The sequence below is a fragment of the Polyodon spathula genome, chromosome 8 (assembly GCF_017654505.1).
Source record: "Polyodon spathula isolate WHYD16114869_AA chromosome 8, ASM1765450v1, whole genome shotgun sequence".
Lineage (NCBI taxonomy): Eukaryota > Metazoa > Chordata > Actinopteri > Acipenseriformes > Polyodontidae > Polyodon > Polyodon spathula.
In genome coordinates this window covers 16,963,067-16,988,042 of record NC_054541.1, presented here as the reverse complement: position 1 = coordinate 16,988,042, position 24,976 = coordinate 16,963,067, and the positions used below count along the sequence as shown (strand labels likewise).

Here is a 24,976-nt window from a genome sequence, read left to right as displayed (position 1 = left end):
ACTGTATAAATACTACAGCTAACCTGTATTTGACAAGCATTCCTTTGACAATAGTTAAATGTTTTGAGAAATTCAAACTGGAAATCATTTAAAACGCTAAGCTAATAGCCTTTCATTTCAAGAGTGCAGTTTTTCTCTCCTTTGGGATTTAATTAAAGGTTAATGGGTTATCAAACAAAGTCAAACCACACCCAAATGGCACGGACCACTGTTTGAGGTTAGAACAAATTCATGACTTCTTGTCTCTGTACATAGAAGAATCTTCTGTGTATTACTATATGTTCAACAGACACTGGAGTCTTTTTTAAGGATTTTTTTTTCCAAAAAAAAGTTACCATTTGTAGTATTTTGATGCATTGTGTCACTGTCCCTTATGACCTTCGGAAGGTCATTCCACAGCCTAGGTGCTGTACAGGAAAACACTTGGTCACTAAAAAAACGCTGCTTAGTTCTAGGTACCGATAGTAGGCAAGAGTCAAAAGATCAAAGGCTACGCATAGGCGTATATGGCGAAAGAAGGTCACAGATGTAGTTTGGTGCTAATCCATGCAGAACCTTAAAAGTTAACAGTAGGATTTTAAATTTCACTTTTAACTCCACTGGAAGCCAATGCAGGGAAGCTAAAACTGGTATCATGTGATCATAAAATTTTGTTTTAGTTACAATGCGGGCCGCTGAATATTGGACATACTGCAACTTGTTAAGAACATTTTTTGAATCACCAAAGAGCAAAGCATTGCAATAGTCTACATAGGAAAAAACCAAAAGCATGTATAAGCTTCTTTGCATCTGGCTCAGTAAGACAAGGGTGAATACAAGCAATATTCTACAGGTGGAAAAAAAAGACACAATTCCATCAATAACTAGTTTAAAACTTTTGCATCTATGAAGCTGAATACTTCAGTGAAAATCAATGTCAAATTTAAAACAAATTCAAAAGTAAACACTAATCCAGTCTACGTTTCCACTAAAAACAAAAGTGTAGGATAGTTTAAATACTGCACATTACTCAAAAGGGTTAAATGCTTAGATTAACAGAGGGAAATAAATAAATAAATAAATAAATAAATAGATAGGCTCACACAACTTTGAAATGGACAATAAAACCAATTTTAATGATTTTCCTGTTAAAAGAAAGATTGGACAAAACTAACATGGTTTTAAAATTGATAAAACCATAAAAGTAAAACTGCATTTAAATGACTGTGACCAGTTCTTCTGTTTTACATCATTCAGTTTTTTCTGTGATCAATGCAACTTGGAAAGAGAGAGGCATATGCAATGAACTCCACCACGTGGGACCATAGAAAAATATTCTCTTTTTAAAACATATAAAATAGTACTGCGCCTGCGCTGTTGTTTCATATAACAAATCTGATAACAAGAAAGCAATCTGTATGTGCAAGGACAAGCAAAGTCAGCTGCCAGCCACAGTGTTCAATCATTTTCCAAGTATCTCACACTGAACACAATTTAGACGGGCTACTCTTTCCATTGTCTTTCCATGATAAATTAATACAGATTTGTATAAAACTGCATTCCAGTTATTTTCCTTCCTTTCATTACTGGAAACTTAATTAAAAACAAAGCATAAAAATAAAGGATGAAAAAAGCAAAAAAAAGTGTCTTTTGATGAAATATACAATCACACCTAGATATTTATCAGATTTGTTAAAATCGGCAACTTTACAAAAACGCATTGTTTAAAAAAAAAAAAAAAAATCGAACAGCTTCAGAGCTTTTTCGTCACTTGTCCTTCGTCAAACTGGACAAATAAGCTTCATAGATGGTGTTTAGGAAGGAGGAATCATTCTGAAAGAGAAACCATACACAGAATCAGGTGTGGGTCACAGTGAGGGTTTATTGGTTCATAAGGCAAAACTCGTGATAATAAATCAAATATGTAAGTAGTCTGTGTTTTGAGGCTTATTATTCTAGTAAATTTGAACTGAAATTTGAGTTTGAGTTCTTGTAAATTGATAAACTAATTAGTTTTTAATTCTACGACTTGAAAAAACGTAATCTCAAGAAATGCCTGCGCTTTATTCTTTACAAAAACAAAAAAAATTTCCAGAAGCATCACACACTGGATCCCTTTCCCAGTAACCTGTCGCTGCTGTTCCTGTGACTGACGTGTTTTCAAAGTGAGCTGCATTCCTTTACGTGACCTCTTGAAGTAGAACATCGAATGGGAGCTGCAGTGTTACACTGATCAGTTCAGAGCGTAGCTGCCTGTGTAACTCCATGTACCTTAGCAATGCGTCAGTCTCCGACTACTCAGGACGATTTGTGACAAACGGTAAACTGGGTATCAGATGTAACATGGACACCAAGTCAGCCGGGTAATCAGACTGACCCTCATATAAAATGTACCCACAGTGGTGATTCACTGATACAGGGAAGAGAAGTCCCTGGCAGAACAGATTCAAGATGTGCTGTTCCTTGGATCCTTAAATAGTTTTGGTTTTAGCTATACAGATGGCATTTAATAAGTTAATGTAATAAAAAAATGTCGGTTTTGTCAGCAGAAAACATCTATTTGCAGTATCGCACACTCCAGACACCACTATCTTTTCCTGACTACAGTTCCTTCAATTTATATTTTGCTCCTTTTTCCAGTTCCTGGTACAGCACATACCCTTCATCATATTTATGAACAGGCGTACAGCAATACTGAACATCTATAACAATAAAGGCTTTTTTCCTAATCTTTATACCTGTTTTCTTTGTTGTGCTTGAAGTTGTAGCTATCCGACTAGAAACTCAGGTAAAAAATATTGAGCATCCTGGGGTTACATATCCCCATTGTCAGGTCACTATTGTGTAATACACATTATATTGCAGTGAAAATATAAATTCCATCTTTGTAAACTAACAAACTATACATATTTTATATTTGGCAAAACAAAAACAGGAACCAGGCCTAGAACTAAATCCCTGTTTTTCTTTCTCCAGTATAGGCACATGCTTGGTGATTAAAAATTATTCTGTCACTATTAAATGCAAACATTTCTAATGGCATATATTAGTGAGGATGCAAGTCTCCAGCCTGTAAAATGACTGAACATGTTGCCTTTTCAGTGTATTCAGAAGCCATGACCTCTGCACATGCTGAATTCATGCAGTGCAACGTGTTAATGCCAGGTCAAGCGTCATGCACGTCTCCAGCTGTCAATACATACCTGTTAGGATTAAAGGATATTTAAGGTCATGTGTTGCACATGCCATGACTGACAATGCAGATTAAGTTGCCTAGTGAGAAAGAGTGCCGTTGTTTTGTTAACGTTGCACATATTTAAGCACAAAAGAGATCAGATATTAAACTAGCAAAGAAGGTGGCTCTCTCTACATCTAATAATTATTTCTGTAACACATACAGTTTACTGTTTCTTTCCTCATGTGTTTGCTTGGTCAATCCGGGTCAACAATTAATATCTTGCAAAATAATTCATACCCACTGGTAAGCTCAACTGGCGTTTCGCCAAAATAAAATAAAAAATGAATAAAAAACAGATTAAATAAAAAAAAAAAAAAACCCACAAAAAGACCAGTTTAATTTGCTTAATCAACTGCTTTCGACCAAACTTGCTTAAACAGAGTTTCAGAAGATACAAGAGAAATCCTTAGAGTCTATTTTGTGGGTTTAACTGGGCTTGAATTTCAGCGCATCTTCTACGTTGCTCCCGCATATCTCCAACTTTCAGTGCAGGAAAATCCCGCAGAGATATTTAAAGACACCAAGCTACTGTATTTTTTATTTTACCCAATTCAGAATGCCTGACAGGCTACATCAATCTCTAAGGAGATGGGTGTCAGTGATGAAAGCACCATGAGCCGCATTCTGAGTAGTTCTGGTTAAAATAAGCAAGCAGTGACTTTCGTTTTAACTTAAGATTCAGCCCCATTCATTTTGGAGCGTCAGCATTGGGTTAAAAGTACAGATTTGGGGCTTTCCAAAGACGCATTCAGCGTGTCTATGTGGTACTCCTAGCCAGAACTACGATCACCTGAAGTTAAGCCTCTTATCATGTGACAGAGTTCACAGCTTCGGTTTTGTTTTGAGTCTACTGCTCTGTCATTGTAGCAGCTAGACTGAAAGGGGTGGTACCGTTGGAAAGCTTAGAAGCTCACTTATATATATATATATATATATATAAGTGACTAAACAAGATTTTTTTGGAAAAGCGTTCCCCCCCCAACATATATTCTCATCTCTACCACATAGTATGCTTGATCCTGTTGCAACTTACATGACATGAAAGGAAATTTTGTGGCCTTTCATTTGATATGTTACATGCATGCAGTACAAACTATCCAGTAGTTAAACATACATAAATGAAAACAGTGAAAAACAGGCAGAAATAGGGCTGAGTGTAAAGAGTTTAAAAAAAGAAATGGAGCGCTGGTTAAAAAGAAAAGCACCTTTTTCTTCTGCTGCATGCAAAAACTTCACGTCAGGCAATGGCAAAAGCAATGGAGAGTGCGCAGTGTCACAGTGATGAACAGCTGTTAGGTCTCCTGAAAGCAGCTAATTTTAAAGCAACATCAGTGTGAATGATGATGCAGTAAAAAAAAAAAAAATATATATATATATATATATATATATATATATATATATATATATATATATATATATATATATAGGTTTTTTATGTGCAAAAGTGCCTTTTTTTGCCATTTCCCCCCTTAATCCCCCAGCATACAAAAATGAATATCAAGCCCTGGGTTTAAGCATTGCTACCCCTAACCCTTCACTGCGGTTCCAAAATGTTTTTATTGTATTTAGTCAAGCTAATAATGTGATCGATAAGCCAGACTGCAAGATCAACACAGGGTTAGAAAAAAGCGTTTTTTTTTTAGATCTGCCACAAGATCATTAATGTGTTCAGTGGTGAAGAAAAAGCACAAACGAACCATCAATTTTGGACTGTAGATTGAATTATTCTCAGTTATCACACTTGCTACTTAGAAAACACGTTTTAAAAATGTCAGATTTCAGTTTTTAAACAAACAATACAAAAACAAAAAAAGTGATTTTAACTGCAGTTATCACATATAACCAAGATTTTGCTATGTACTGCGGGCGGGAGGAAATAAAAAACGATTCGAGTCGGTTCTCACTATACAAAAAAATATGTTTAGAAATACAAAAACATGATCTCCAGTGGCTAGTCTTGTAATGTCATGCAAGTGTGGTAAGAATCCTGATTGCCAATGGGGACCCAAAAGGGAGGTTCTGCCCTTCAGTGACCCCTGCTGGTCAGACAGAGAATCCCCAGGTACTATGACTGATTAAAGAATTTCAAACTGGGTAAAAAAACAGGGGTAAAAACAGTATATTACTTTATTAAAAAGGGGATGGCTCATAGAGGCATAATTATACATTTACAACATATCCATTTGCAATATCAAACATCTGAAATGTGTGCTTGTCTACACTTGTTTCTATTTGACTGCTGTCCTGCTCCATTGAAAAGTAGCAGCAAGACTTTCCCTTTTCGTTTCTAAAACCGCTGTAGATGCCTGAACGGTTCATTTAATTTAGTTACCTTGTCATCAAATCAGTGGTTGTCAAGCCCCAGATTTTAAAAATGTTTTCACTGATCCTATATAGAGATACAATGTTTTCCACTGGGAATCTAGTAGGATTGTGGGAAGAAGCACAGGACTCTTACACACAGTAGCGTTTACTCATTAGGGCAGTCCACACATTTACACAAAATGAAGCCGCTTGTCAAGATAAAAGAAAAAAAAGGTGCATAGTTAACCAGGGGAGATGAATTCAGGTAAGATCAATACAATTTGAACGGAACTTCTTTTAAATAAAGCCCACGAATAAGCAAGCAGTTCTCCTCTGCACTGTCCTTACCTTGATCAGGTAGAGCAGTGTGTCCTGGAGCTGGCTCTTGTTGAGAGTGCTGGGTGTTTTACTGACAGGTTCCGCAGCCTGCCTGGGGGATAACAAGCTCCTCAGCCCCTGACAGCTCTCCACTGGGGGCATGGCAAGCCGGCTGCTCTCTAAAGGCTTCCCTGCTTTGGACTGGGAGAACTCCATGGGAGACATGAGCAGAGTGGGGGCCACTGTAGCTGGAATTCGCTGGGGAGAGATCACCTGATTGAGGCAAGAGATCCTGTCAGCTTCTAAACACGTCAAATTTAAGACTGCAAGCTGTCTAGGCATAAACATAACTGGAAAACAAATCAATCTACTGTATCCTCCATGCTTTTTTCAATAGGAATGATTATTTTTCTAGACAATTACCTAGCCACTTCTGTATTCCAAAATAAAAGGACAGCAACATGCACAATTATCAAATGGCACAAAACCAACATAAGAGCCTAGATTAGTATATTGTAATGGCTTTAGTTCCTCTACTGCTACATCAGTACAGCAGAAATTAAGACCGTCAGCTGCTGCAGCAGCACAGCACCCTGTTCTCTGGGGCACACGCTGCTGCAGCACCACAATACCCTGTTCTCAGGGGCACACACTGCTGCTGCTGCTTTATTTTACAGTAAATGCTAAATAAAAGAAACAGTGGACATTAAGTCAGCAATGCAATGCAATGCATAAATATATTTATCCTATCATGGTTCTAAAAAAAAAAAAAAAATCACAAACTATAAACTTTAATTTAAATCAACAGTTCATAACTATGAACTGCAGGATGCTACAATTCACATTTAGAGTAGTGGTACAGGTGCAACGAAAGCACTAGCCTGCAGGGTCGGCTGGAGACTGACTATCCGCGCTGTTATAAGTGCTGGATGAGAGAAGGGAGGCTGCTGAGAGAAAGACAGAGAGGTACATGGCGCTGATCGAGACAGCAGCAGGGAAGTACCCCATGTACCAGCAGGACCCGTGATGGTGCCCCCTAAAGCAAGTGCAAAGAAAATAATGACCCGGAGGGATACCTGTTCGTCTTCGAGCGGTTGGTTACCACCGCGTCATGGCCTTGGGAATGCTGGGCTAGACAGCTGGGCCCCTGTTTAATCAGGGAGGCCCAAGCAGCCTACCAGGCCATGACCGATGAAGAGGCCAGCCAGTACAATCTGGTTAAACAGGTCATCCTCCGGCAACCCAGCATCATGGGGGAAATGCATCAGGTACGATTCAGGGAGTACCTAAGGACACCAGAGACCCTCAGGAAGACGGGGGAACAAACGGTCAAAGCCATTGCCCTGAAGCAACTTTGCCATGTGGTTGGCATTGATACGGTGCCAATCTAGCCACCCTAGAAGCCGCAGTCAAACTGGCAGAGGACTTTAAGGACTCTTTGATCTCCTACAAGACCAGCCTTTTGACCTCTCCCTCACCACCACAAACAGCCAGGGACTGGCTCCACCTCCACTACAACCCCGCCTCGCTCTGGAATCCAGACCTCCCGGACCACTGACCCAGGCCCCATCTTTATCATGGAGGCAGCAGCTGGCCACCAGCTGGGGTAGATTCAATGCCCCTGACCGGTTGCCTTATCAGCAGCAGGACAGATATGTAACCTCAGTGCCTTCTGCCCCTCTGTTCTGTTCCAGGTGCCACCAAACAGCACATATGTCGCCCAGCTGTGCTCCTCAGCTATTAAGTCGGACGCGGGTAAGAGATGGGGAAATGGATGGGAGGGACCTTGTATTATTGATTTGGTTGTCAGTAAAGTGAGTACCCGTGCATTAGTGCACTCTGGGTGTGAGCAGACTTTAATTCAGACAGCTCTCTTGGGCGGTGTGTTGCGGCAGCTTCAAGGCCAGGTGGGCATCTCCTGTATCTATGGAAACACAACGACATATTCCATGCTAAAAACATATATATCGGTAGGACCAATGCAGAATCACCTCGTAGTGGGGCTAATGGAAAGGCTTCTACATCCAGTAATTCTGGGCCGGGACTGGCCACAGTATAAACAATTAATTAAAAATGCAGTCCCGACCTCACATGTAAACGTGGCAGACAAACAAGGGGAAAACTATTGGTGAGATTTTCCCCTTAAGAGCTGACTTGTTTTCTTCCCTTTCTCATTGTAGAAAAACAACGAAAGAGGCGGATCGAAAGATGGGAAGGTCCATCAATGAGACGAGGTTGGGGTCTGGTAGGAGAGAGCTCGGATGGCATCAAACACCACTCAAAGGGAGTCAGTACGCAGCGTGAACGAGAGTGCAAGGTTACTGGATCATTCAGGGCAGATGTTACTCCGACCCCACACAATATACCCGACATGTGGGTCAGAAGCACAGACATAGTGTGGAGCCAAAGCAACAACCCCACACTGGTGCACACTTGGGGACAGGTCTGGTCTATTGAAGTTAAGGATGTTGAAGGTACTGGGGCACTAGTATATCCACACTTGATTATCAAGGGGCAATTACTATATAGGGTGAACCCTGCCACGGGCACAGGACAGCCTGTAACACAACTGATGGTTCCCCAGTCTTGTCGGCCTGAGGTCATGAGGCTGGCGCATGATATCTCTTTTGTGGGGCACCTCAGAGCTGATAAAACTAGGGAATGCATATTGGCTCCATTTTATTGGGCAGGGCTTCATAATGAAGTATCAAAATATGTAGACATATGCCCAGACTGCCATATGAGGCGATTAAGGCTATAGGGAAAGTGAATTATGCAATTCGGCAGCCCGATCGCCGCAATGCGCGGGAAATTTACTACATACATTTATTGAAGCCCTGGCAGGCAAGGGAGGCCTTATTTATAGCCCCAGGCAAAGTAGAGGATGATTTTGGACCCTGTATAGAGGCCTCTAGCACTCAGAGCATTCCAATGGGGGAATTGTTACTTCCAGATCAGAAAAGTAATCTGCGCAAATTAATTGATCCGTTCAAAGATGTTTTTCTGACTTGCCCGGCAGAACTAACCTTGTTCAATATGACATTATCACTCCACCAGGTACCACAGTTTGAGAGACCTTACCGGACCCTGTAAAGTCGACAAAGTGACGTTAGCAGAGGTGCAGGCTATACTGGAACTTGGGCTACATGGGCACCCACTGCCTTTCAGAGATTAATGGACCAGGTCCATTAATGGATATCCACATCATAAGTTTGCAGCAGCATATACCGACGATGTGATGATTTACAGCTCCACCTGGCTCATCCTTCAGTCTCTGAGGGTAGCCTGGCTGACAGCCAACTTGGGTAAATGTGCAGTTGCCAAATTAGAAACACAAAATTTGGGATTTATTATGGGACAAGCTTTGATTGACGCGGCAATCACAAAAACCAAGTCCCAGATGAGGTCTCTCTTTGGTGGTCAACCTTTTAGTGAACCTCACTAAACAGTGCACATCAAATTTAATTAAATGGACAGGAGAAAGTCACAGGGCGGTTGATACTATTAAACAGAGACTGCCATGCCCCTACCCTTACCACACCAGATTTTTGCACACCAACGCTTTGGATGTGGTCTGGAAGTGGTCTTGTCCCAGCAGGTTGACGAAGTAGAACACGCCATCTTCTATAGAAGCAAAAAAATGAGCGTAAAGGAATGTCTGGCCATCAAATGGGCCACTCAGACCTTATTCTACTACTTATTGGGACTTTCATTCAATCTCATCACTGACCACGCCCCACTCAAGTGGTTAAGCATGATGTAGGACAGCAACACCTGGATAACTCGGTGGTATCTGGCGCTGCAACCCTTCACGTATTTCATGACACACTGTGCAGGGAAAGATAACCAAAATGCGAACTACTTTTCCAGGGAGAGGGGTGTAATAGGGAAAGTAGATTCAGCCGAGTGTTCCTTTGGCTCCACTCTGAGTGGTGGGATATGTGACAGAGAGCGAATGAATCCAAGTCAACAATCTCCCTCCCGACCTCTGAGGGTACAGTATAATAGGAACAGTGTCCCCAGGACTGGATGGTTTGACAGTTCATTCCAGGGTCAGTCTGAAGTCAGCCCTCCAAAAGGGGGGCAAAGCCACAATATTAGAAGTCAGCGTCTTACTGTGGTAAGTGATGTGTCAGTCATGGATTGGAGGAGACGTGATTGCACTTGCTACCAAAGGGGGAGTGACTGAAGGTATATCGGGGTGTGTGGCCAAGCAATCGGTTCCTTTATTTTGGTTGTGGAAAGACCTGTAAAGGATGGGCGAAACTCAAAGTAACCGTGAGTGTTTTGTATTTGTTATTAACTGTTTATTTGTAATTATTAGAGGGCTAAGCACAGCAGAAGCTGTCGCTGTTAAGCCAGCATCCAACCCGGATTACAAACACTGCGCCAGTCACACTTAACTGTGTATTCACCACCAGCACAGGAGCACCGCGAAAGGACATGGAGCTGTGCCAGGCATTGCCTTTGTGTATTACTGTTTCAGGACTGAAACCATGTATTGTTTGGCTGTTCAATTACACATTGGTGTGTAGTTGCCAGCATTATTATTTAATGATGCCAAACCGTGAAAACAAATTAAAGAAACTGTTTGGACCATGAACACTGTTTGCTGTCGTTGTTTGAGCACTGCATCACCTCTACACCTGCGCACTGCAAGCCACAACACCTCTCTTCCTTTTAAAGTGGAGTGAGATTCTCTTATTGAAGGAATGAGCCCAGTGACAGCAGATGGCATGTAGGGTAAGGACTTTACACGTTTCTTTTAACAGAGCTTATCTAAAATCTCTCTCTTATAAGCCAATTACTTTTTTTGGCCATCTGCACACTACTGAAGACTGCTTTTGCTCGTTCATGAGATCGAGTCCCCTCCTACCTTCAAGGCTGACCATGCCATAAACACATTACCTGAAACAGCGGATTTGACTTGTCCCTGGCAGGGCTCTTCTCTGGCCAGGTGACCAGGGGCCTGGAACTCTGGCTGAGGGGCGCATGGAACCTGGCGGCGAGGGCGGGCCTGGGCAGCCCATCAGGGTTCTGCTCCTGCTGGACCAGCTGCAGTCTCTGGATCAGCTCGTGGGGGTAGATAACACCTGGAACATGGTGCCGGGGAGAGGGAGCTACAAGCTGGGGGCTGCTGGGGCTGAAGAAAAGTGGCTTTGACTGGCAACTGCTGCTGCTGAAGCCCAAGGGCTCTACTAGAGGGCCTGCTCCGGAGTCAGGCTTGCGCAGGTTGGGTGCTCCCTGGAGCTGGGTTGGCTGCTGTGAGCAGGCGGAGGCCGGGGGTTGGAACAGTCTGTGCAGAGGGTCTCGGCCGGGGCAAGAGGCTGGCTGGAAACTCCCGTTCTCACACAGCCGGTTTTCAGGAGACTCCGAGACGGGCTGCAGCTCCACGGCCCCTCCTCGGGGGGTCATCAGTTTCTGGAAGGCCAGGCAGGGGTGAGCGGTGCTGCTGTCTGCAGCTACCTTTGCGGGTGCCTGCCCAGTTTTCTCATAAGAAAGGGATAGGAGAACTGTAGGGCAATTCTCGGCTTTAGCCCCTCCCGACTGTATGCTGTTGTCCGGCCCCATCGTGGAAACTGGGACAGACTTGTCCTTAGCTCCGAAAAGTGCTGCCAGGGATAAGTGTTTGGGCTCAGACTCGCCATCCTGCAAGAGAAGCAGACTTCTCAGTTAACTTGTTAAAGAGAAAGTAGCTTTAAATGTGATTAAAGAAGATTTTTTACAATTCCATTGCTACATTGTGTCCTGGGTCTCCAGTATTGGGATATTATAATTTTTCTAAATCTGCCTATATTTACATAAACAGACAGACACATAGTCACATTATTTTAATGGAAGGAGGAACGCTGCTCATTTCTGGTGGTTAGGATTCTCCAGACAAACTCAAAGCCAAGTAAAGGCAGACAGAGAAAAATGAGTAACTTAATATTAGAGCAACAGAACAACTGAATGATTGCAAACACTATAAAATAGTAAGAGTAATGTAAGAAAAATCTATTAAAATGACAAAATCTGAAGCTACTTTAAACCAGCACAAAAATGCCAACTGCTATGATTTGACTATAGCAGCTACTATACCTGTCTCTGCTAAGGCATTACGGCAAACGGGTATTAAGTTACACTTATTCATAAATGAACGATACTCCATGAATGTTCATGAAGTGCTTTTCTGTTTTTGTTTTTACATAACTGAATTAATCTATATACATTTTCTATATATATACGCTGTTGATAGTTCTATTGTGGCATTCTAAATGGCTCCATAAAGCTCCATATTACGTACGGACAGCCATGTTAGTTTGCAACAGGCTTAGGCGTCCTTCAGAAACGTATTATTTTATCAAATATTAATAATAATACTTTATCAGTTATTAAAAGTGGAAGCAGAACATTTTTAAAAGAAGTTGAGTGATACTAGGGCTATGTGAATACTGCCCGGACAGACCAGTCTGTGATACATGGTGCTGTCATGACTGTGCAACTCACATGGATAACTTACAAGGAGTCACAAGCATTACAGAAGCTCTGTTGTGAATTCAAACCATACACGTGGCTTTGTTATATTTAATGTCGGAGATACTTCAGTTACAGAGGCAGAGACACTTTTACAAGTCGATTGTCAAGCACAATCTTCCGGTCGCTGTTACCAATCACATTGGCTCTCTTTGCAAATCTGCATTTCCTAACTCCAAAAATTGCCAGTATTAAGTATTAAGATGCCTCAATCATTCTTGATACACTGCTGTACATAAAAATTCAGTTTACACCATTAATGAATAATGATGCAAAAATAGATTTTTGGAAATTGTGCAAACATTATAATTTTTTTTAAGTGTGACTGTCAGTGCTCTCGTGTCCGTCAGTGTTATCTTCACCCTAAAAGTCCAAAGCACATGCCGAAGCATGCATGCCTTGATCTGCCTCTGCAATGCAAGCTCAACTCTCAGTAGACTTTTAAATGAATGTGCTTGCTGCTGGCAGTGTATCTGCATTTCAGTGAATATTTTAAAACATAGGTTGCATAGTGTTTTAGCAGGGTAATTGCTGTGCAATTATTTTTACAATAATGTTTTTACTCTTTTCCTGTACCCGTTTGTTGGATAGTTTTAAACATTTAACAGTGTTTTATTCCATTAGCAAAGCTCAGTAAATCTGCCCCATTACTTTTTGTTAGTGCAGATTGAATGGTAAATCAAACTCATCTGCGCATTCAAACACACTCCAGCTTTCTATAGTATACTACAGTACATGCTATTGCAAATTACTAGTGTTTTTTGACAAGACTAGTATTTTCTTATATGGGATACTTCCTAAAGTATTAATATTAAAATGAAAAAATAAGTAATTATGGCGGATCTTTCTTTGATATTGTCTTTCTCTACAAGTGTTTTAATAGTGCCATGGGCATTTCTATTTTACTTCTGGCTAACTATAATGCATTTTTCAACTTTTTATTTGAGTAGATAGGAAGTTACCTTTGTGTCATTTAATTTCCAATTTTCCAAGCACTCTTGTTACTGAACTTCAAATTAGATGAGCTCCCACTGGAATGATATCTAGTTGTCTGAAAGCTAAACTGTATGATTAAATTGGGTATGAGGTCTATCCAATCAATTTAACAGCAATATACCAGCACTGTTACTTACTGTACACAGTTCACTTGTGCATTAAGTTGTGAATAAGCATCTAACTAAACACAAAACAGTAATTTAGTTGTGGACGCTTTGAGCTGTATTAATTTAAGTACGGTTCTTGAGATTGGTTATGTATTGTGGACAGGGCGTAAGAGACCAAGGCTTCCCCCAGGCTGTCACCTTGCAGGACTGCTGGTGTTGCACAGGAGTGTACTGCCTTTCAGTTGGTTTCACAGGGATGGGTTTGATCAGGTTGGGGTTGTTGAAGATCACACTGCTGACAGCGATTTCCTTCGGCTCTGAACTCGGTTTACCCTGAAGAAAGGACAACAGGGCAGGGGAGGGAGGATGAAAGCAGGACTGGAATAAAAGATCATGTATTACACAGCCAAACCGCACTTCCATTGGAGGTACGATCCAATACATCTATACAACAGGGTCCCACAATTAGGGTTGCATTTTAAACCAAAAGGACAAACGTTAATAGTAAAATATTCAATCACATCTTAGCAGATTGCACCTTTCACATCAGTTAATGTTTTCTTCTTACCACAGCAGTGAAAAAAATAGAATACACCATATAATACACATACATTACATGAAATGCTCTGGGTAACTCATTGATAAAAATTATGCAGGTAACTTATTTATTTATTTTTAACACTTTGTGCTTCTTTATTTTTTTCTGAGGCACAGCTATTTGCTTCAACCAAAAAATCTTCTAATGGTATATTCAAATTGATCTAAAAGAGCATGTTTGAAATACACCATCTGTTTAAGTAATTACTAGTACCCCAGTGATCAAACACCCAATAGTGCATCTGTTAATGTTAAGACTGAATGAACCACACTGTGTTGATGAAGAAAAGAACACATGTTTTGCCAGCCTACCATGTTACTATTGCTCAATCAGAACTCATGTTCACTGTCCTACCCACTACAGAGCAAACCTACACATCTTCAAATGTCTTTTTATTGAGTAGTTCTGGGTTTTAGCATTGTTTGTCAATCTGCCTTTACCTGACTTTCAGCTTTTCTAAAGAATCCTTAGTGCTGGGACTGAACTCTCTGTTTAGATAAATGTAGAATAGGTGGAGCTGGCAGAGTGGAATTGTCATACTGTCACGTGATTTGAATGGAATGAGGCTGGCTGTTCAGTCCTGGCAGTTACGATTATCCAAACAAGTTCAGAGCACCTCAAATCCAAGTAAGATTGCAATCACCATAAGAGGTGACACAACTCCTCTGAGAACCCTCTTCGAGGTATTATAAAAGTGGCTGGGGCTTGAAGGCTTGATTTGGTGCCACCTAGTGGTGAAGTTAACAATCTGCATACCTTGTCGTATTCATCTCTGGCCTTGGTCAGCATCTCCAGGATGTCCACACCTCTGCTATCCCCGGGGTGCAGTGTTCTTGGAGAGCTGCCTCCCCCCTGCTGGGCCTTGAGCAGCTCCTGTTGTGTTAAACTGGAGAAGGGGGAGACAGATGAGTCCAATTACACGCTGCCACAAACAAGCCGATTTACAACTATAGACTACAGTAACGTATTTGTTTGTACCTATGGAGTTCAGAATATATAGAACACATTGTGTTATATTTCAGTCTTTGGTGCACTCACTTTTATCAGAAAGCTGACTGTTGATAGTCCAATTTGTTTACTTTTGTGATTTTAGCTGGGAATGTGCAACATCTTATAAATGCTGAGGACGACCACTTCAGGTTGAAACACGTTCGTCTTTACTGTTAATTTCATAATCAATGAATAATGAATACACATAAAGAGTTAAAGACATTCTGAGTTTTTGTTTATGAGTGTGTACATCTGAAATGCTAGTTTATTGATTACTGTGAGGTTGACACACCCGATTTGTAGAACTTGACGTGTTTAAATGAAGCGCAAGGGTATATGGAAATTATTTTAGCTGCAGGGAAAAAATAATTATACAGTCTTGCATATCGTAGGTCATTTCAGCTATACAGTGAAATTAACCAACCAGCTGCTTCCCTTGATGACTGACATGCTTTGCAACCAATGACATGCTTTGACCCCAAAGGTCAGGCGTTGCAGCAACATGCAACTTCTTTCAAACATTCATCTATGAGATGCACATTAGTGAATGGACGTGCAGGAGAGGTAAGATGTTTTTTTATGATCGCTTAAAAGGGAAAGCCACAGGTCGTCTATTTGTTTTATTTTCATTTTGCCTGCCTCAACCCTATATGTTTGATGCAAGTACTATCCTTAAAACTTTCCCCATTCATTTTCCACCTGACTGCACAGGTTCTCACAGTGCAGCACAGAATGAACGGTAACTGTGGGGCCTCATTCCCAGGTCAAAAACAAGAAAAGCAGCAGCCAAACAGTAAAGGACTTGGTACAATTATCTTATGCTAGTGAGATCCAAGAACAGTGTTGTTCATTCTCTGCATCAGAAAAAAAAAAAAAAAAAAAGTTTGTTAAAGTTACCTACTTTTTCATGAGTCCTGCGATTCTCCGGCAATCCTCTTGGTCATAAAACCAGATCCCATATATGGACACTGAAAACAGAAACACAATCAGAGAAGAATAAGCCTGCAATACACGACTGTGCTGGCACAGAACCATGTACGGAGCGTTTTGACACACAATGACATGGTAAATAGGACTGCCCTCAAAAGGAAATAGTTGAGTACAGTAGTAATGTCTACAGCCATCTGCATTGTGGTTCCAAACCTATTTTCCAGGTAGTTTTTAATGTTCATACTTATATCACAAATATTTAAACACTTATCTGCAGCTGCAGCCCATCGTGGTGAAGTGCAGTGGAGACAGGCAGACAGTGAACGTTTCCCCACACCTCTTGAGATTAGTTTAAAGAGATAAGACCAAGGGGAGCGAATAGCATGTGAGAAAAAAAAAAAAAGTGAACAAAAAAATGAGTAGAGAGAGCTGACAAAGTAATGCCCCTCTACATATTAGACAGTCAGCCTGCAAGTAGATCTAGAGGCCACTGCTGTGTTGGATACAGACTGCTTTAAAAACGCACCGGTATTTTCTAAAACCAAGAGACCTGCGACCCCTCTCAGGAATACACCACCGGAGAATGATCAGAAATCTGCTCTCCCTGTCACAGAAGCCCAAGCACCGGCGCTTGCCAGAGGAGCCGAAGGTGAAGTACAAAGGGAACGTGGTTTCGGAGACGCAGCTCGACCATGTCTACGTTCGTCCTGGAGGTGAGAGGCTCGTTTTTAATTCAGCCATATTAGTGTACGCTATAAGCAACAGAGTCAGTTTAATGTTTTGGTGTTCTAGCATTTTTATTTAACAGTTGCCTTTCTGATAAGCATAACCTATTGTTTTGGCGATGTAGTTATAGTTTCAATAAACTAGAAAATAAAGGCCTATTTTAAAAGTACTGAGACTTCTCCGAACTTGGTGGGTTTTGCCTTCATGTCGCACCATGGGGATTCTCTATCATAATATTTAATATTGTGGCTGAGCGTACACAGCAATATTGTTAAATAATTATAAAAACAACAGTATTGCAAAGATACAACACAAACCAAAGTGAGGCTTGCTAGTCTGTCTGTCAGTGCAGTTGAAGTACACAGTATTTTGGCTTTCACCTTCAAGTAGTAAATGTTTTTGGGACGTTGGGAATGGTTTGGGGAATCAATGTGCAAAGGGGTTTAGCACTTTCTTTTATCTTATCTGGGGTGGCTGGCCTGGATCCCCAGAATTGGCAGGACACTCACTGGCACACAAGCATGCTCTTTCCCTTTGACTATATATGGTGAAGGGGCTCCGTTGTGAAGACACATTATCTAGCTGCACTATTGCCTATTTATAATTGTTATCTACTGAGAAATTCCTAAATAGCAGTACAAACTGTATGATGCAGGTGCTACTATGATAGATATCAAGCAGTAGTACTGATAGCTCTACAAAGATTAATAGCTCATACAGCACTCATCTATATATCATAACTATATACAATTCAAGCAGTATTTTTTACGGGCTTGCCAGCAACCCAATGTGATATTTTATTCTTTCACAAAAGCCTGATTAATTATGTGCATTGGTACTACGGTACAATTGTTGTTTTTATTACATTTTCTTGGATGGATTTTTGGTTCCATTAAAAAGAATGTGATTCTCAGAACTTGTGAACAACTTCAAAAAAGTACATACTCCTTCATAGTAGTGTTCTGAGATATTTCACGATATGAGGAGGTTAGGAGGTTAATAGTTATAAAATATAACATTTGTTTAATTATTATTGTTTAATTATCACCCGCACCTGGGAGTCATTGGAAATTAGGACCGGGTTCAGGGTATATATGAGGAGCAGTTAGTCTGCTCCAGGCTGCTGAGTAGAAGGGAGCAGAAGGTGCACTCTGTTTCCGAGCAGTCGATACAAAAATTGGTGTGTATTGATTTTGCCATGTAAACGGCTTAGCCATCCTGCCAGTTAGTCAGGGACCAGCTTAAATGTTTAGCAAGAGCTCCGAAGGAGCTAGGTGTTCGTTTGTTTATTTTTGTAAAATTAAAAGTGTGCGTCAGCGCTGTTTTTTTCTAATCCTGTGTGTCAGTCGTGATTTGGAAAGGAAAAAGAACCTGAGCGAGCCGGCCGTTACATATGGTGTCAGAAGTGCCCTTCTGACTTGGCACACGAACAAAAAAAAAGTATTTGAAGGAGCTGATTGCTCAAACAAATAAGAACACGCCGGTGCAAGAAGCAAGCAACTGCCGACTACAGGAGCTTGAGAGGCGAAGAGGGGAGTTGGGTATGGCCCCATTGAAAGACGGGAGCCAAAAGAGCAGGAGCTGCTCCAGAAGTGGAAGCCGGCGAGAGAAGCCAAGCTGTCTCCCGAGCCAGAGAAAGAGGAGCTGTTGCCATCTCCGGAACCACCGGCTTCAGACAAGGGGGAGGTGACAGCTGTACTGCCACCACAGCCTCAGCCTCCACGCGAGTGCTCATCCGCTGGAGAACAGGGCGGTCCAGCAACCTGTACTCCAGGACACCCTGCCAGAGTACCCGGACCTAGAGATCAGGCCGGAGCACCACCAGGCACAGACTCTCACTTGGTCCCCTGCTCTGCTCTCCCTGAAGCCCCAGACATCGTGGCGTGATCTGCAGGTATCGCTTGGGCTCCCCCTGGTGGCTCAGACATCGCTGCACTGGGGCCAAGCTTCAAGTCTCTGCCTGTTGCTGCTGCCGCCAGCTCACCGGCCTGTACATCTGACGCCCGTCACCCTGTTTGGGTCCCTGCCCTGAAGCGCCGGAGGGACCAACCCATCCTCAAGCCCACCCGAAGGATCGGGAGAAGAGGGGACAAACATTTTTGTTTAATTATTATTGTTTAATTATCACCCGCACCTGGGAGTCTTTGGAAATTAGGACCGGGTGCAGGGTATAGAAGAGGAGCAGTGAGTCTGCTCGAGGCTGCCGAGTAGAAGGAAGCAGAAGGTGCGCTCTGTTTCCAAGCAGTCGATACAAAAATAGATGTGTATTTATGTTCAAACGGTGCGTTTTGTTTTTGCCAGGTGAATGGCTTAGCCATCCTGCGAGTTACTCAGGGACCAGCTTAAATGTTTAGTAAGAGCTCCGAAGGAGCCAAGTGTTTGTTTTGTTTATTTTTGTAAATTAAAAATTTCTTTTGAATCCTGTGTGTCAGTCGTAATTTGGAAGGGAAAAAGAACCCTAGCAAGCCTGTGTGGCGAGCCGGCCATTACAGTATACTGTATATATAAACAAGTTTCAGTGTATCCAGAGGTCTTTGCCACCGACTATAAAAATTCAAATAAAACTGGTAAAGCAACACTAGTGTAAAATACACCATTTTCTTTACTTCTTGCATATAAAAAGAGAACTCTTGTATTTCAGCCTAGCTTCAAACACTGCAATTACAAGGAATCTCTTAATTCTTACATATAACAAAATAACACAAATCCTTTCCTTGAAGCAGACTTTTTATAAATAGCCCAGATGTTTTACATACAGGGGTATCTTAGAGGTGCTCAAAGAATGAAAAAAATGAAACATTGTTGTGAAAGCTGATTCACAGGTTCATGCTTGGGTCAATAAACAACCAAATGAGCAAGATGGGCCAAATGGGCCTCCTCTTGTTTATAACATTTCTTATGTCCTTAAACAGTCATACAACGTAACACTTCCATGAATCTACACTGTTCAGATATTTTAATAAGTAAAACAAGTAAACAGGAGTATAATGCTAAACTAGACTAGCCTGACTGATTCATGTACACAGTAAAAAAATGTGTTACATTACGGAATACACACATGTTGTATTTCTTAATTGTAAACACAATGTGTTCATTTTGCAATTTTGTAGTGTTAGATACTTTGTAACTCACTACTTCCAAATAATTTAATAAAATTAGTTCAACAGGTTTAAAAAAAAAAAAAAAAAAAAAACAGTACTAAAGAAATGCTTTACTAAAAAAAAGCTGCTAACATAAGCAATTCAATAGTAGAAAAATTAAGTATTATATTAATGATTTTTTTTTTCGACCGAGTGTATTCGTTAAAGTTAATCATCTTTTTTAATTGTCATGGATGCTACATGCTACATTTGTAAAACAAACAGGCCACTAATGTAGATACCGTCCTCTTACGTGCTAATAGAGCAGAATTCTGTTAAAGCGTATTCCAGCCAAATGTCTCCATCAAAATAACACCCCAGTGCACATTAAATAAGAACAGAAGACTTTCAGCCCATGATGCACGTTTGGTTGTTAAAAACCTGCAAAGAAAGTAAATTAGAAAACACAACCACTTTGTCTACTATAATAAACTATGTGCTTTTTATTGCTTTCATGCTGAACCTGTAGCCGTCTGCATTGGCAGACTTTTGCAGTGTGACTGGGAAGCTTTATAGGTCCTGTGCTTTCCTCTGCAGCTGAAGTGTCACACTGATCCTGTTAACTGAAGGGAAATTGATATGTTGGCAATGAAGTCTAGTCTTTCCACTGCTCATGCATGCAATTCAAAGCACAGCATTTTCACAGCTATCACATTACATACACTTGAAATATGGATTAACACAAAATCCAAAGAATATAAAAACATTGCCAACATTTTTGACATGCGGTACAGTATTAATGACACGTCGGCAAATTATATTTTTGCAGCTTCTAGCAAATGCAGTGTAATGACGAAATAAACAAGCATCAATGAACTCCCTTTTTATCAGCTTCTAGTGCATCCGTTATATTTGCTATCTTTCCTGTGCCTTTTTTAAAAGTAGTATTCACTGAGATTCACTTACTTAAAACTAGTAAAAGAACAGAAGAAACTAAAAGAAAGTAAACTTTGGCAAAGAGATTGGGGTGATGATCTGAAATAGTTCCACTCCATGCTTCTTTCTCTGCATTCACCATGACTGTTGCAGTAATTACATTTTCCCAGAGAGCGCAGGGTAATTGGTCACTTCTGCTAAGTGGAAATGAGTAAGCTTAGTTAAAAAAAAATCCAAAAAGAACACAGTATCGAAAAATCACGATAGTTCGATATTTTTATTTTACCCTAATATTAGGTATGGTAGGATTTTGGTATCATGAGATACCGTAGGTATTGATATACCACGGAACACTACTTTCTAGCATTAGTGGCTGTAAAAAACAAATACAACTTCCCCAAAGTGAGATGAGGGAGAGAGGCAAGCAGTGCTTACAGCGTGCGTTCCGGTAGAGAAGGAATGGGTCCTGCAGCTGGAGGTCCAGGTCTTTGGTGATGGGCTCAGTCCGGTTGTCCATACTCAGCCGATTCATGATGGTGAAGCCGTGCCTGGGAGAGGCAGACCTACAGAACCGAGACAAAACAGAGCCGGGTTCCACTGGACTGGACGGGACCAACTGGGTATTCAGTGGTGGCTATAGTGACCACATTAAGGAGTTAATAATTTTGATTTATTCCTAAATGTTTAAAAATATGCAGACCAAATACAGGTATTAGCCTTCATGATTATATAGTACTGTAATTAGTCTACAGTGTATGCCAATTTAATTCATATTCAGTCTTTTCCATATGCAGTTAAATGCTCTACACATACAGTCTGATACGTAAATACATGTTACACTAATGCATTATAGAGTGATGGAGGGCTTCTTATGATCATTTCTCCCATTATGTTAAGAGTTTAAACGTTTAGAAAATTAACAACCTTAACCCATACCTATTACAAATTACAAAATGCAATTAAAAAATGTAAGAAACCCAAGCTTAAACCATTTTATTGCAATCAATTAAGAACAAATATTAAAGCGCGTTCCCAATACTATGAATTCTAGTACCAATATGGTACCATGGGATAACATAAGAGGATACAAGATTTATGGAGGTAATGTAGTTTTCAGAATAGACGATTGTACTACACACTGCAGAACTCCCGAGGCAGGAAACTATAGCACCTTTAAGCATTCCAGAAATCCATCCATTGGCTCAAGCACATAAAAAGCGGTGCATCAATTAATCGCAAGGATAAAATGTTTTGCTTGTTTAATATTTCTACTGGCAGGAAAAAAGGCATAGACTTTGTAGCGGTGAACAGATATTTGGGGGTTTATTGAACTGATCCAAACAATGATGACATATAAAAGTATTTTTAAAAAGTCCCTTCCTTTGCAAATAACATATCTGTATAGATCCACTGTAATTCTATAAACATTTGTGCCATTTAGACCCAGTACTGTTTAGATCAATTGAACAGACCCCAAGCTCTTCAAGGTGAACAAATAAAAATGGCAATTTTATGACATGCGGGTATGCAACCACTAGGGTGTAACAATACACTATGCATCGATGAACCATGATGCTTTCTTTACATGACATATCGTATTGTAATAGAAGAGCTGTACGTATCATTTGTATTGTGATACCAGACAAAAAACACAAAGTGCATCGTGGTTAACTTAATGGTTCTTGAATGAAGTCTGTTTTACAGTCATGATGAACACATACCCTTCCTCTTTGATTTAATGTTTGTCTTTTAACAAAATAGTCCATCATTAAATGATCATTTAAACTTGTTTTTCTTATGCATCATACAGGTAGCCAGTCGGGTTCTACATCGCAAGCTGCAAATTCCAATACACATTGTATCGTGAGATTAGTGTGCTGTCATACTCCTAACAAGCACTTGGGCCACAGAGTACTATAAATGAGCACCTGCAGGAGCAGAAAGGTCTCGTTGAAATACTGGGTCAGCAAAGCCTGTCTACAGTCCCCTGCTCTGACTTACATATAAAATACTCAAGGCGCTGCTACTTGATTATTTCATTTATGCAACACTTTGTCTATTAAAGTTTACTGTGCGGTTTTAGAAAGGCCAGATGTTGTGAGCTCAGAAGCAGCTGGTCCAGCGCAAGCAGAGGCAATAGCTATGGAACCGAGATGCGCTTCAACGGGTAAGACACACAAACCAGTAATTCAAACATGATGAAAGTTTCAGCCGGGGCTATACTATATCTGCAATGAAAACTAATGATCTAGGTTGTTTCAGCCAATCAGAGCACAGACATTTATTACATAGCAGCAACAGCACAAATCCAACCTGAACCATGGGTATCTGACCTAGAGTCTTGTGCAACAGACAATTAACAGATGACTGAACCCCCTTTGGATAAGCAGCCACCAATGTTCGGTCACTTGTGACTAATTCATTGAACAGGTCATTTGAAAAAGTATGCGTCAGGAGTTGACGTTTATGTGTTACAGATTGGGATCTGCATATGGCGCATGTATTTAAATATAATAAATACCGAACATTTTTACAACTTCAAAAATTGTATATTATTTCTGGTTTGACAAACAAATAAGGTTAGAACTTAAACAGCTCAAATCTATTCATGCAAGTGTAGTAACCCCAAGACTAATTTGGTCGAAATGGGGCTGCTTGACTCCAGTTGCTGTGGTCTCTTTAAATCGACAATGAATAAACAGTCGAAGCACAGGATTGTCTTTGGTGGGCAAATTATTAACAGTTCTGGCTTAGCACTGAAAGTCCATAGCCCAAGCCTAAGCCCATTGAAGCTTAGCATGCATCCACTTTGCCAAGTGGAAAATCATCATTGCAAGTTTAAGTATTCAGAGCGTTCAAACCCCCCCCCCCATTACCTTGTATATACAAACAGGCTCCCTTCAACATCTGTCTTCTCCTGCAAGTCAGAAAGTGGACAACTTGTCAAACTGCAGGAAAAAATGCAAAGCATTTTGTTCTAAATCTAGGTACTCAAAAGTGGGAAATGTGGTTAAAAAAAGTTATAAATTGTTAAATGGATGATTTAAAAATGTGTACTATGCACTTAGATCATTATATATACAGTAATGAATGGAAAGTTTGTAGGATGGATCCACAGGCTACAGGTGATTTTACAATTATACTTACTTTGTATTAAGTATATTAAAACCCTTTCTAAAATGACATGTAGTTATTTACCTGAATTAGTTTGCTACTGAAACATCAGTATTTAGGTTTACTGAACAGCACTTGTAACACCAGGATCGTACCATGGTACCTTACAAAGCAGATAGGGCTATTCCAGGACAGACTCACGCTTTACCAGGCCTAAACGATGCTACACTAGGCTATTCGCTAAGGACTGGTGTCTTAGCTTTTACCAATGACCTGAAACCGTGTGACATTTACTAACTCTTACGTGTGTGCACACAGGGAAATATGCATTAAGAAAATACAGTGCACGGCTGGAGATGCCGACCTCTTTAATAATATATATATATATATATATATATATATATATATATATATATAATATATATATATATATATATAACAATTATATCTATCGCTATGTTGTTAATCTTCTTGGATGGGCGATACAAAATACACTTCCTTTTTTTTCCACAGCACTGACAATGAACATTTTAATAAAAGTGTTAAAGTCGGCTTGCGTTCCCACGTCTACAAAGTGGAAACAGCTTGAAATCAGCATTTTTTTATTTAATTTGTTTATTTTAGCCAGGTATAGTGGCACGTTTGTGCCCGTAAAAACAACAACGTATTTTAAACTGCGTATTTACTCTTACCCACTCATTAGACACGTGACTGAATGTGTAGAGCGCAACTTGGCTAGCCAAATCGACGATGTTGTTGATGTAGGGATCGTGTCGCTGTAAGGCTGCTAGGCTAATATCTAAACCTTTAGCCACGAAACAGGTGCCTGTCCCGGGTACAGATGAAGTCATTGTTCCTTGTCCAACTGCGAAAGAGAGAAAACAAATAACTAAACGTTAGTGTTATAACAAACAAAAAAATCATAAAAACAACACGTTGATTGCGAATCATACAATACATATGATAATAATCCAGGCGTTTGAATAAATGGGTGGAAAAACAAACTGTTTAGGCATTATTCAATACCCATCTTACCTGTTTCTCCCGCAGTAGCCATATTTCGTTCTCAGATTGTAAACACACAGGCCCTGGTAATCGTTTGCTGTTTCTCGGAGCAGCTATTTTAGTCGACCCCAGAGCGCGT

The 24,976-nt window shown here is 40.5% G+C and overlaps 1 protein-coding gene across 4 annotated transcripts; it reads right to left on the bottom strand.

The window, feature by feature from the left end:
• Positions 1 to 1,087: 1,087 nt before the first annotated feature.
• Positions 1,088 to 24,976, bottom strand: LOC121319530 (mRNA-decapping enzyme 1B-like). Of its 4 annotated transcripts, none has more exons than XM_041257049.1 (10): positions 24,868 to 24,976; positions 24,529 to 24,697; positions 23,595 to 23,666; positions 21,154 to 21,281; positions 15,948 to 16,014; positions 14,813 to 14,942; positions 13,657 to 13,791; positions 10,748 to 11,488; positions 5,870 to 6,112; positions 1,088 to 1,812 (listed from the first exon to the last, which is right to left on the bottom strand). In XM_041257049.1, the coding sequence occupies exons 1-10, from the start codon at positions 24,887 to 24,889 to the stop codon at positions 1,747 to 1,749; spliced, it is 1,773 nt and encodes a 590-aa protein (XP_041112983.1). In that variant the 5' UTR covers positions 24,890 to 24,976; the 3' UTR covers positions 1,088 to 1,746. The 4 variants fall into 4 exon arrangements, with proteins under 4 accessions (XP_041112983.1, XP_041112984.1, XP_041112985.1 ...); XM_041257050.1 differs by having other exon boundaries at positions 23,595 to 23,635; positions 24,525 to 24,697; positions 24,868 to 24,975; XM_041257051.1 differs by lacking the exon at positions 24,868 to 24,976 and having other exon boundaries at positions 24,525 to 24,597.